The sequence below is a fragment of the Anomalospiza imberbis genome, chromosome 27 (genome assembly GCF_031753505.1).
Source record: "Anomalospiza imberbis isolate Cuckoo-Finch-1a 21T00152 chromosome 27, ASM3175350v1, whole genome shotgun sequence".
Taxonomy (NCBI): Eukaryota; Metazoa; Chordata; class Aves; order Passeriformes; family Viduidae; genus Anomalospiza; species Anomalospiza imberbis.
Genome location: NC_089707.1, coordinates 106,840 through 119,820, shown reverse-complemented (window position 1 = coordinate 119,820; position 12,981 = coordinate 106,840). Strand labels below are relative to the sequence as shown.

General features: G+C 39.2%; 1 protein-coding gene across 2 annotated transcripts in view; it reads left to right on the top strand.

The window, feature by feature from the left end:
- Nucleotides 1-12,981, top strand: part of RANBP3 (RAN binding protein 3) — a 58,793-nt gene that overhangs the window by 38,641 nt on the left and 7,171 nt on the right. For both annotated transcript variants that reach the window (XM_068173851.1, XM_068173852.1), the window contains 7 exons: nt 205-297; nt 1,375-1,478; nt 6,786-6,905; nt 7,433-7,536; nt 9,829-9,907; nt 10,813-10,915; nt 11,756-11,880. In XM_068173851.1, the coding sequence (XP_068029952.1) occupies nt 205-297; nt 1,375-1,478; nt 6,786-6,905; nt 7,433-7,536; nt 9,829-9,907; nt 10,813-10,915; nt 11,756-11,880 (728 nt within the window). The remainder of the gene's footprint in view (nt 1-204; nt 298-1,374; nt 1,479-6,785; nt 6,906-7,432; nt 7,537-9,828; nt 9,908-10,812; nt 10,916-11,755; nt 11,881-12,981) is intronic.

The window sequence follows — 12,981 nt, the reverse complement described above, 5'->3', positions numbered from 1 at the left end:
TAGGCTAGGAAATAGTCTTCCCTATTTGGGACTAACTCTCTTTTGAGGCTGAGTAAGGAGGGATGGAAAAGAAGTGAGTAGAAGCTTTTCTAGTGTCTATTTTTAAATTGTGTCTTCTATTGGAAGCAGTTAGAGAAGATTAGATGAAGCTAAATTTTCCAACTTTAAAACTTTATACTTCTTGAAAAACCTTTGCACTTGCAGGTCTCCCTAGTCAGAAACCGAAGGAACAGCAGCGAAGTGTGCTCCGTCCAGCAGTACTACAGGCACCACAGCCAAAAGCTTTCTCACAGATGGGTAAATAATGCTTTTGCATTCTAAGTACAGTGGAGAGAGAACAAAAATATTGAATTTGTTTAGTGTGGTGGTTTGCTTCTACTCAACACTCACCTTGGTTTTTCTAGTTTTCTCCTTTCAGAAAAGAAACATCTTAAACAGTAAGTGTATCTGTATTACATGAAGGATAATATAGTGGAACCTTCAGATCTTGTGTAGGGTGACTGTCTGATGTTGCCAGGCCTCTAACTTTGGTGTAGTCCATACTTGAGTTTTGAAGTAAAAAGACTTTTAAGAGTGTGGTTAAGCAATCAATCTCAAATGACAGCATTGACGATGGTGTAATAAGCTATTACTGGTAATTGATCAACAGTAAAGTACCTAAATCAGTGAGAGATGCCTCTGGGCTTGGGGACCATTTTGCAGTTGGGGCTTTAAAGTACAGTTTTAACTCTGAACACAGAATTTTAGTTTTTAAGTTTGTTCATTCATATAATGTTTATTGTATTATGGAATTTGATGTAGCTGATGGAAATAGACATGATTAAAGTGTGGAAGTTAATGCAAAAAGCTGTTTAAAGTCCCTGTCTCCTAAACCCCATGTTTCCCCAGCCTGATGCCATTTGTTATTTGGAAGTTTAGTTGAACAGAAACAGGGGTAACTTCAGTTAATGCAGAATCTGGCATAGAACCGAACATTTCTATCTTGATTTCTTGATGTACCTCCTGACACAGATTGGACTCTACAGAGGACTTAGTATCGGGGTAAAATTTTCAGTGAGAGTTCAGTATGTGAGCAGGTAGATCAGTCTGAAGACAAGCCCTGCTGGGTGTGAACAGTATTAGATTGGAGAAGGATGGTTGCTTGAAGTTGTACATATTGAAGTCCTTACAACATTTGTATAGAATAATTTGCTGAGCTAAGAATTGCTGAATTGTGGTCCTCATGTCTCTTGCAAAATACTATGGGAAATTTTTAGCTTACATTGCAACGTTTAATGGACTTAAACAAGAAAACTGCATGCAATTTACTTAATTGGACAGTCTAAATATCTAGAGAGTTCATGTATTTTTTTTTTTTTTGTTTCTGTGTTGCAGTTCTCAGCAGTGGCACAAATGGTGTAAATATCCCTCCAGATTCTGCAGCCACATCACAATCACCAAATGATGCAACATTGAAAAGTTCAGACTCTGAAGACAAGGTGAGAGTGAGGAGACTCAAGGTGACAAACATAAATATTTTAGGAAATAAGGCTGGAAAGACAGACAGGGCTGGCTTCTGCTCTGCTAAAAGAAGCTGTTTGAATGTAGAGGCTTTGTTTTGGGAAGGCACTCAATTGGTCAAGGCTTTATAGATTAGGATCAGAGGGGAAGCCAACAAGAGGGAGATCAAAATGAACTTTCACCAGACTTGGACTGATAAAGTAGAGAAAGTAACTAACGCCCTTGAAGAACTAAAAGCTTCACAATTACAGGCCTTGGTTCTAAAGGAGAACTTTAGTACTTGGACACCTGATAAAATGGCAACATTTCCTGGTAGAAATCCTCCAAAGTACTCTTGGAGATTTTAGAAATAAGTTGCTGAGCGTATTTGCATATGCTGGCTAACTTGACATGGAAGGTATTTAGCTGTACCTGGTATTCACAGCAAAGAACTGGCTAGAAATGCGAAGGTTGAGAGTAGCTGTCATTGCAACATCAATGAGATTGAGTTTGAGATCCTGAGGGAGCTAATAAATAGCAGAATAAAGATCCAGACTTCAGGAGAGAAGACTTCAGGTTGTTCTTTGAGCCGGTTGGTAGGATTCTGAAGGACAGCAGAGCTCATGAGAGCTCATTACCTTCATGGACAACCATCTCAGAGAATGAATAATTTATCCCAAAGCGCATGAAACTGCACAAGTTTGGCTGGAGGCCAACGTGTATGGGCTTGGGAGCTCCTTAAATCCAGGAAGAGAATGTGCATATATCTCGTGAAAGCAGTCAAGACACCTGAGAAGTATACAGAAGGATTGCCAGGATGTGTGGGAGAACTGGGAAAGCCAAAATTTGGCTGGAGTTGGAAATTACAGGGAATGAAAAGCTGCAAGCAAGGCTTCCACTAGTATTGGCAGCAAAGGTAAAATGAAGGAAAATTGTAGACCTTCTGCAAAATGTTGAAGGGGAACCTAGTGGTGGAAAAAAAAAAGAAAAAATCTGGGGTACTCAATGCCTTTGTCTTGTTTTTTACTGAAGAGGTCTGCTGTCAGATCTACCAAGTCCTTTATTTAGGGGAAGTTTGAGGGAGTGAATTATTACAATAAATTTGCTTAAGAACTGTTTTAGACCGTTTGACATACACAGGTCCATAGGACCAGACAGGATGCATCCATGAGTGCGGAGGGAGAGTCATGGTTTAACCCCAGCTGGCAGCTAAGTACCATGAAGCCACTTGTTCACTCCCTCCACTCAGCTGGGATGGGGAGAAGAATCAGGAAAAAAGTAAAGCTAGTGAATTGAGATAAGAACAGTTATTTAAGTGTTGAAGCGGAGTAAAGTATAATAATAATAATTGTAGAGAAAAGGGGAGAGAGACAGATAAAGCACAAAGAAAAGAAGTGGTGCCCAGTATAGGTGCTTAGCACCCACTGATCTGTGCCCAGCCTGTCTCCCAGCAGCCATCAGCCAGTTGGGGAACCAGCCGTTTCCCCAGTTTACACACTGGGCAGGATGTTTTATGATGTGGAATATCCCTCTGGTCAGTTCTGGTCGACTGTCCTGGCTGTGTTTTCCCCCAGTTTCTTGTGCAACTCCTTGCTGGCAGAGCATGAGACATTGAAAAGTCCTTGACTTCGGGTGAGCACAACTGAGCCACAACCGAAATATCAGTGCATGATCAAGATTATTCTCATCCTGGATCTAAAATACAGTGTTGTGCCAGTGTTGTACTGGGAAGAAAATGAATCAGGGCAGGGAGCTGGGCGGTGCTTGTGTGAGACCACTACCTGTCCTCAGGGAGTTGTGGTACTGTAGTGGGTCCCAGTTACTGGGGAAGAAGAAAGCATGGCACACATTTCCACGAATGGCAAGAAAGAGGTTCCAGGAAAGTAGAAATGGCTCAGCTCCTCCCTCTCCCTTTGTGGTGAAGGAGTCCTAGGATATGAGGCACCTTAAAGGGATTGAGAACAGCCAGCATAGATAAAACAGAGACTGACCCTGTGGCTGTTGAGCAGGATGGGAATAGAAATGACTCCAAGTCAAAGGCAAGAGAATGAACACTTCTTCTCTTTTATTTCAAATGCACCGCTCTATATATAGAAAACATCATGCGGATTAATTTCATTGGTCTTAGAGTAAAAACATCTCACACCATTGGTGTGCAGTGAATGATGCACGGTGGCAGAACATATCTATAAACAATGTGAATAACGAGAGATTAGAGAATTATTTACATTCTTTCCCAACTGCTTCCCAGGCTCTCACCTGGTTAGAAAACCTCTTTTTCTCTCTGACTGAACTGAGAATATCCACATGACCCAATGGGTTTTTTATCCTCCGAGATTATCTGCTTTGCAAAGAGCCCTACTTGTTGATTTTGACTTTAGGCAAGATCTGTGTATGGTCTGAAGTATCATTGTCATAGCCAAAATGGAGAGAGGTGTACTGGTTGGGTGGAATTTAAAGTGGGTGATAAATTGGCTGAAGCAGTGAGCTTTGCGGGTAGCAGCCAGTGATTGGAAGTCTGACAAGTGTCAGTCACTAGAGGCATTCCTTAGGACTGTTCAACATATACACAAAGGAAATACTTGATCCAGCAGTTTACTGCGAATCTCATCTTCACTTTCAACTTCAGCCTCATTGGCTATTAGCATGAGGCTTAACAATTCCACATATTGTTGGTCCTTAACCTCCAAAGTAATCTCTCAATATTTGAATATTATTTTTGCTTCTAATTGTTCCAATAAATCTCTACCCAAAAGTCCTGATGGAGCATTGGGCATATATAAAAACTTGTGAATTCCCCATTGTTTCCCAAGTTTATATTTCAATGGCCTACAAAAATAAGCTCTTTCAGGTTGGCGAGTTGCCCCTTTTACTATGACATAATCATCTGTTATTGGTATTAAAGCTTTATTTAATACCAAGTATGTTGCCCTTGTGTCTGCCAGAAGTTCCGTTCCCTTTTCATTGTTCCCCAGTGTCATTATAACCAGAGGGTCCCCTAGGGTAAGATCCTCCGGTCCACATCAGTCTTCCTTAACATGGGCAACCATCGCCCTCCCTTTTTGATCTCCTCTTTGTTCATTGCCGTTTCTTCGTTCTGGGAACTGCAAGCTATTCCATTCGCCCCTTCTCGACTTTCTAAATTCTCTGCAGCTGGTTGCTCCCAATCCAAAGCCACTAGTCCCCCAGCAGACATCTGATACAAACCTTCTAAATATACTCTCTCATTTCCCCTGTCTATCCACCAGTTTATTGAATTCACAAACTCCCATGAGTCGAGCCCAAACCACTGAAGCAAAGGACTTTCTCCTATCCATCTGGCCAGATTGGATTCTCAGACCAAAACTACCCCTATTATAATTACAAACACAATCCCCATACCTAAAACCACAAATAAACTCTTAACAAAGTCTTCAAACCAGTTTTACTATTTCACAATCAACATGTGCTACACTTACAACTTTTGACACGAGATGGCAGTATTGCCACAAAAAATACACCATTACTCCTAACACGATTACAACATCACAATCTTATTATTCCCGCGGGAAGCACTATGTGCAGTCTAACAATATACAAACACACTACATTAAGCACTCAAGTTCTATGTTTTAAATTCCACAAACATAAACATCTGAACAGCAAAGTGCCGCCCCTATAATTTCTCAGAGTCTGAACCCTTTTAACGTGAACACCGGGTGTTACAGTAAATTCCATCCCCCGTAACCAAAACACACACAGTCACAACGGGGAGGGGATTTATTAAGGATCATGCACCCCACTCACTTTGTTTTTCCCCGGCTGTTTCAGTCGCCCAAAAATGGAACCAGGGGTCCAAACTCTCACTTGCGTCGTGCTAACAGCGCGTCTCAACAAACACACTCACAATCATTCTGACAGTCAGGATACATTCACAGTAGCACAAGTTGAGACCAGGATTTGCCCTCGTGACTGCTACCCCAATTGCTGCCAGACTGAGTCCTCTATGGTGAAAGGAAATGTCAAACTCCCCTTCTGTCAGCAACAGAAGCCCAAGCTCTGTATGGCAGTTCAACAACTCTTTCTGCTCATGCCAACCAGATTTCAACTGCAACTTCAGCTTGCAAGCACACTACAGAGGCACAAGTTGTATATGGGATGTCTCCCATGACTTACCAATGGCCTTTCTTGACCACGCGTACACCTTACAGGTCACTACTGAAAACAGCTTCAATTTATGAACATACCATTTTGTCTGAAATTTTAGTAGTCAGGGGTCCTTGTCTGCTGCTGGATGATCAGTCCAGGCAGTGGACCCCACTCTTCCAAGAATATCCCGGGGGCACCCCAAGGGGGTCCTTGACCCAGGCTGGTCTCACATCGGAGCAGAGTCTCCTCCTGGCTGGCTTGCCAATTGAATCGTTAAAACCAAAGATCACGGACAAAGACTCTCTAACTAATTAAAGTTTGAAAGTAGTACGTTTATTATGCCATGGGGGGGGGGGTTGTCCCCGACATGGGTGACCTCACCACACAAGGATTTTTGCCTTCTGTTTATTTCCCAAAATAATACATATGCATAACCCCAGCACTTCCCATCTCCGCTCTGTATTAAAATGAGGTTGTTAGTCCTTCACACGTGCGCAATTCTTCTCTTGAATTGGGTTGGTGGTCTCTAATTGGGTCAGTGGTCCCCGGGATGAAGTCAGGAAGGTCTTCATCAGGTCTCTGTGACCCTCTGGCTCCATTCTAGGCCCCCTGCTCCATGATGGATTGCCATGGAGTCCAGGTGCTGGGCATTGTTCTACTGGTTTCAGTATGTTCCCATAATGGTTCACTTGCTTCTTTTCCTTCTACAAATGAGTTCATCATATAACAATTAGCTTTAACTTAAGCATCTAATAATCATTAACCTATCGTCGGTGTATCTAACTTCAATATGAATTGGTTCCAACCCTCAGCTAAAATCTTAACCCTTTAAAATCATGATTCAGAACCAGACAACCAAAATGTAAAACTGCCACATGGATTTTTGTTTAAACTTGATATGAGATCTTGGGCAGCCTAATATAAGTTTGAAGTTGGTGCTGCTTTGAACACAGTTTGGACCAAGTGATTGTTAGAAATTCCTTCAAGCTTTTGCTATTCTGTAATATGCTAAGAAAAACACTTAACAACGGAGACATTATTTAAATGCAAAACATGCCTTGTAGATCTGAAAGTGTTATTGGCTTGTCATTGTAAATGAATGTGTGACTCACCTTGTCATAAGGTGTTTTTATTTAAAGAAACTCAACTTCTTTGGCTACATTTTTCCATTTCTTTAGGCAGCAGAATGTCAGAAAAAGGAATCCAACAATACTTCAGATGATGACAGCTCTGAGAAGGCTGAACTAAATGCACAGCAAGCATTTGTTTTTGGGCAAAATTTACGAGATAGAGTTAAGGTAAACACGTTTGTTCTCTTGACTAAGAGTTTATGAATATATGTAAAATTAAAAGCTATGAACACAGCAGAGTTGTCCGCTTAATAAAACTAGTCTTCTGGACATTTAATAAATGAATTCTGTTAAGTAACATAAAAAGCTTTTTTTTTTAAAAAAATGCATCTACTGCGGTCATGAATAACGGCTAAAGCTCAGTAGAATGTAGTGTCTTCTCTTACTTTTTGAGTTAGAATGAAGTTGAAATGTGGGCCTAAGCTGCTCCCATGCAACCAAGACTTCACAGAAAAGATGGAAAAATAGGCAGAGCCTGGCTTAAACTTGTGCATAGAATAACTGAGTTGGATTGTTATTAGCTCCTGTTGAAGACAGGTTTGCTCAGGTTTCCTAGCATGATAAAAGAAGGTGTAATACTGGGATATATCTTGTTTTATTGTAGAAAGCATTTGTGGATGAAATTTTGTCTTTAGAAAGAATGAGTTGAAAATTTTGTATTTAAAATTATTGATATATACTTGTTCTTTTTCTAGCTAGGAGATGAAAGCAATGAAACTGCTGATGTGCAGAATGCTGGCCTTCTGACATCAGATATACCCTCTGCAACAAACTATTTTCTACAGTACATCAGTTCCAGGTGAGATTACAGGGAAACCAATAGAACAGTACTCCGTACTCTTTATTTACTTTATTGAATATTCTTTATGATTCAGCTCTTTATTGGATGCAGGGCTTAGACTGGGTCAGTGGGGACCCAGACTTCTGAAGAAGGAGATGGCAGTCTTCAGATCTGGGGGAATCCTCAATCATCTCATCAAGGGAGATGCATTTGATACTATTTATTTGACCACATCCTCACCATAGCCTCTTCAGAAAACCAAAAAGCATGACATGAGAAGTCTTCTCATGAATGATCAGAAACAATGATGAACTAAATTTGAGCTGCCAGTAGAATCTTGTGCAGATCTGCACTGTATTTGTGTTGTTCAGTAGGTTTCATATATGATACTGATGAAAGGAAGAATAGTTAAAATTTTTTCATGATAGTAAGCTTTTCAGAGTGGCCTGTATGAATAAGTAGGAGCCTAACTGTAAGAGGTTACTTCTGATGAATAACAATAACATCAATAACATCAGAAAAAACGTGATGTATAGATAGAGGCAGCCAGGAGAAAACTGCCAATCCTGTCTTATGTAGTGATGAGCTCTGAGCTAACAGCTTTCACTTGAGGATAAGGTTGTGATACATGAAATCTGTATCTCTTTGAAGATGCTACCTTAGTAGTGGTCAAAAATGAAGTAGTGTTAAGAATAAGAAAACAGAAGATACAGCTGTGAATTCATGGAAAAATGTGAGGGGAAATCCTACCAAGAGTGATGAAGCAGACCAACATCTCTGCTCCTGGCATAAGCTGAAATTCAGATTGAGGCAATGAAATAATTGTAGGAAAAGCACCAATACATGCTTTCTTTGTCCTTATATTCAGCATTTTTAAGATACTGTTGTTCACCATGAAGGAGGCAGTAGGCAGTTTTGCAGTCAATGAACTTTTGATGCTGAACTTTTCAGACGTTGCGCTGGAGAGGTAGAAAACACCTTTGCCCTCTTGATGCCAGATCGGTGTCTTTCCAATAGACACAGTCAGACTTGTTCAATCAGATTTGGCAGACAATAACTGCTAGTATGTGATCTTCAAATACTGGAATATTTTTTCATATTTTTCAACTCATATCACATCTACTGTCATTTCATTCTTTACTTCGGGAAGATTTGTTCATGATGAGTCAGTTGCAAGAAACCTAGATTTGTACTTGTCCTAAAAACAATAGTTTCTCTAAGGGGAGTCGGCTCTAGTTTTCAGCTGAGACAGCAAAGCATTATGGTAATCAGCTTGTAAAAGGAAACTCCTCCCTTTGTGTAACACTGTCAGTTCTTTAAAAACTGTAAATGTGCTAGGTGGCATGGCAGATAATGGTAAGCCACAATGAGTTCCATGTCAACATTTGGAGCTCAGAACTGTGGTATTTAATTCCCTTAGGAGGTAAAGCTATCTTCCATTGAGGATCTCCTTTTTTCTAGGAATCTCCTTAACAAGAAGTAGCAACTCTACATGTACAATTTAAAGGTTTGTTTGGTTTCACTTGAATCATAGAGATGTGAGTCCCCCTTTTCCAAACTTGGTGAAATGCACATAGGCTTGGTTCAGAATGGTCTGCTTTTGTATGTTCACTTTGTGAGCAAGCTGGTGTCTTAGAAAGGTGTGCCTGATGGGAAGGGACAGGAACAATGACTTGTTAAGTCTTTTGAGTCTGTAAAAGAACAAAACTCATGTCCTTCCTAAATAGGATTAAAAATCTGTTAATAAAAATACTAATGGGAGGGAGATGTTTATTCTATAAGGAAGAAGTAAAGGCTGAGATTTGATAGTGAAACTTCTTGGAGAGTCTGTATTGCAGCTAGACTGATAAAAGGCATTACTTATCCCTGCTACCTTTGCTTCAGTTACGATCTTGCAAGTGCTTTTGTTTCTGTTCTTTCCGTTTCTGAGAGAATTGACCTATGATGTGTAATAGTTCAAGTTTGTGCATGTAGACTTGTGTTCAAAAAAAAGTATGTTATATGATTAGACAATAAGCCCTCACTTAGCATTCAGCATTGTTTTGTATGTTAATAGTTATCTGAAGGGGAAGATTTTTACAGAGACAAAATCGTTTGTTGTCATTCTGAGAGAATTCTTGTTCTGTAAAACTAGAATATGCTTTCGTGTTAAGTTGGATTAATTTTTACCTAGGTTTGTGTCAACCAGTGCTTACTTTCTTAAAGCCAGTGACAATCACTCACTTTCTGAGAAATTTTATTTGTAGAAAATAAAAGAGGTTTTATTTTCTGCCTTGTAAAACCTGGCTTATTTATTGTTTTTTTTTTCAGTGTAGAGAACTCTATGAACAGTGCAGATGCGTCTAGCAACAAGTTTGTTTTTGGACAGAACATGAGTGAGCGAGTCCTAGTGAGTATCCACTATGTATATATTGTAATTTTGCCAGCAGTTTGTTATACATTCTCACTCAGGAATTTTGAGAGCCTTTAATTATACTTCTCACTTAAGTGTGGGTTTTTTTCAGTGGTTTCCCTTGAAGGTCACTTACTTTGAGTGCAGCACAGGAAGTTCATTATGAGCTATTGTATGCCCAGCAATACTTTCCAGGATTTCCCTTTCAAGCTCTCAATGTAAGGAGATTCAGTGCCCTCTCCGTAGTGCATGTGGTTCTTGTACCCAAGCATTTTATGGCACATCTTGTTGCTTTAAATGGCTATTGGAGTATAAGTATTAGACAGTATTTTATGTTTGTCCTCAAAATTGAGAGCAGTTCAGTAATGTGACTCCCTCCAGGATGGAATTTCAAGCCCAGCAGTAAAGGAGCTGCCTCAGGACTGAGGTATGATTCTGGAAATGCTGTTTACGATGTACCAACCTAAGGAATAACTTCTAGTACCTTACTGTTTCCTGCTGTTGTTTTTATTCCTGTGCTGGAACAAAATGGAAATGTTTAATGCTGAGTGTTCAGACCTGTCTAACTACCAAGCAGGAGTTCAGTCAGTTATGCCATGAGTACCTGTAGCTGAAATTGACTTGCTGTGTTGAACAAAGCAAGTCAAAAAGCTTCAAAATAAGGATTGAAATTTGGTATCAGTTCAAGGGAAATAATTTGAACTGTTTTTTAGGTCGCACTCCATTCAGTTCCTTGGCTGACAGTAAGATAGTTTTAACTGTGAAAGCATGTTGTCTTAGATTCTTTTTTTGCCATATGGTTTATAAATACTGAAGCTGCCCACTAGTGGTCACTAGTCTTGTTTAGCAGAATTGGTGTATGCTTTCTCTCTTCTGTTTACCTCCTCTTATTTCTGTGATAGAGTCCACCAAAATCAAATGAAGGTAGTACAGAGAGTAATAAGGAGAGTGCTGCTACAGAGTCTGGGTCTGAATCGTCTTCTCAAGAGGCCACACCAGAAAAAGGTGAAAAACAAAATATTATATATAATGGTAGTTAATCCCTTTTAAAATTACTGTATTTTTCAATATCCTGTTACTTTTCAAAAACATAAGATTTTTATGTTGCCTTTACTGTCTCCTGTAACCAAGAGTTACAAGGCTGAGTGTGGAAGTTGCGGATATAAACATGTGCAGGCTGCGCTTTCTTTTTCATTGTCAGTCTGTGGTTGTGGGAGTATCTTCAATGGAATAAAATTAGAGGGAATTAACAGAACTGGGAATAGGACTTGGTAAAAAACATAGGAGAAATGTGGCAAACTTTTTTTTAACAATTCTGTTTTATTTCAAGTGACTAAATTTCTGGGTCAAATGTGTGTTGCATTGAGTGGGTGCCCCACATGTTGCTTGAACTCAGAACTGTTTTCTGGATTCTATGACTTCAAATTGTCAAGATATTATGGAAATTCTGGGAACCGTGGGTTTTCTTCAATAAACTGTTTGCAAGCCCAAATGGAAGTGGAAAATTAAATGCACTGTCCATGTGTAGGCACAGCTCTATGGCTGGCAAGAGTATCAGTATTGCTGGAACATCTACAGATAAGGAGGTGTCCATGCAAAGGTTTTGAACTATTGCATGTAGGGACAAAACTTCTTGAGAATTTATCTATTTTGTTCGTTATGCTTATAAAACAAGTATTAAAAGACAAGCCTTATCTTCTGCTTTAAATTTCAATCCTTTTTTACATGTTTTGTTAAAGTCTGTTTTCTATACATTTCAAAAGGTCTCAAAATTTGGTGTGAGACTTTTGTATATTTTACATAATTTTATGCTAATCATTCTCAGACTCTCAAAATGTTGTTCAGCTAATAATATTTCAGAATCACTGGCAGAGTCTGCAGCAGCCTATACTAAAGCAACAGCAAGGAAGTGTTTATTAGCGAAGGTAGAAGTGATTACTGGGGAGGAAGCTGAAAGTAACGTGTTACAGGTAAGAAACGGATAGAGGAGCTTTGAGTTTGTGGGGATTCATATGGATGTCTGTCACAATAACAAGTCCACAGATAGGCTGGATTTAAATCTATACAGGGGACCCTCAGCCAACCCTTTTCAAGCTTAGATGCAAGCATACCACTGGCCAGAGGTCTGGGCAGAGAGAGATCCCAACCAATCAGCTGTTCAAACCAGGAAGTTTCAAACCCCCTATATAAGCAGGCCTCCATAATAAACTATTGCTGTTGTCGCCTGGATCTCTGAGAGTTTGTGTCGTCCCTGTCTCTGACCAATGGCCCCACGTAACAGATGTCCAGTGAATGCATACCATCTGATTCCCTACAATTCAGCCTTCCTCTATATCTCTAGTGTATTTTCTTGTGTTAAAATGCAAACTTTAGCTATTTATATCAGATCCCTATTTATTAACTTGTTATCCATTTTTTTTTAATTTCTGCTTTCTGAATAAATTTTAGTGTATAAGCCATCCAGGTGTATCTTAAGCATACTTTCCTGAATCCATCACATAGAAGCTTCTATTTTCTGTGAGACAATTGCTTGAAAAAAATTTAAATTAATTAAATATTTTTAAGTTCTTCAATTGTTGTACTACTGAAGATTTTCTAAAACTTGGAATGGACTATTTATGCCAGTAGTCTAGTTTCTTGCAAAACAGAAACTATATCACAAACACTTAGGAATTTGATTTGAGATACTTAATTGAATTAGTGATGTTGTAGAAGGATATTTGGTCATGACTTGGACTGCTGATTTTAATAATGATATATTTAACATTGTAGTTATTCATTAACTTAAATATACTTGCTAACTCCTGTATATCCTTAAGAAAAACATGCAGGGTTTTCATATAAAATGAAGTGGTACATGTATTTTTTCCCATCTCTCTTTATCCTCCAATTATAGTTTGATTTTTTTCCTTGAGATATTTTGTTTCTCAGCATTTAAACTGTGTTATTTTCAAGGATAACTTTTTTATTCTTACAGACATGATGCTCTATTCTTCTGACACCAAACAGTTGCACTATCAGTATCTAATGCCTATCAGTTACACTTGCATTACCTTACAAAATGATACTCT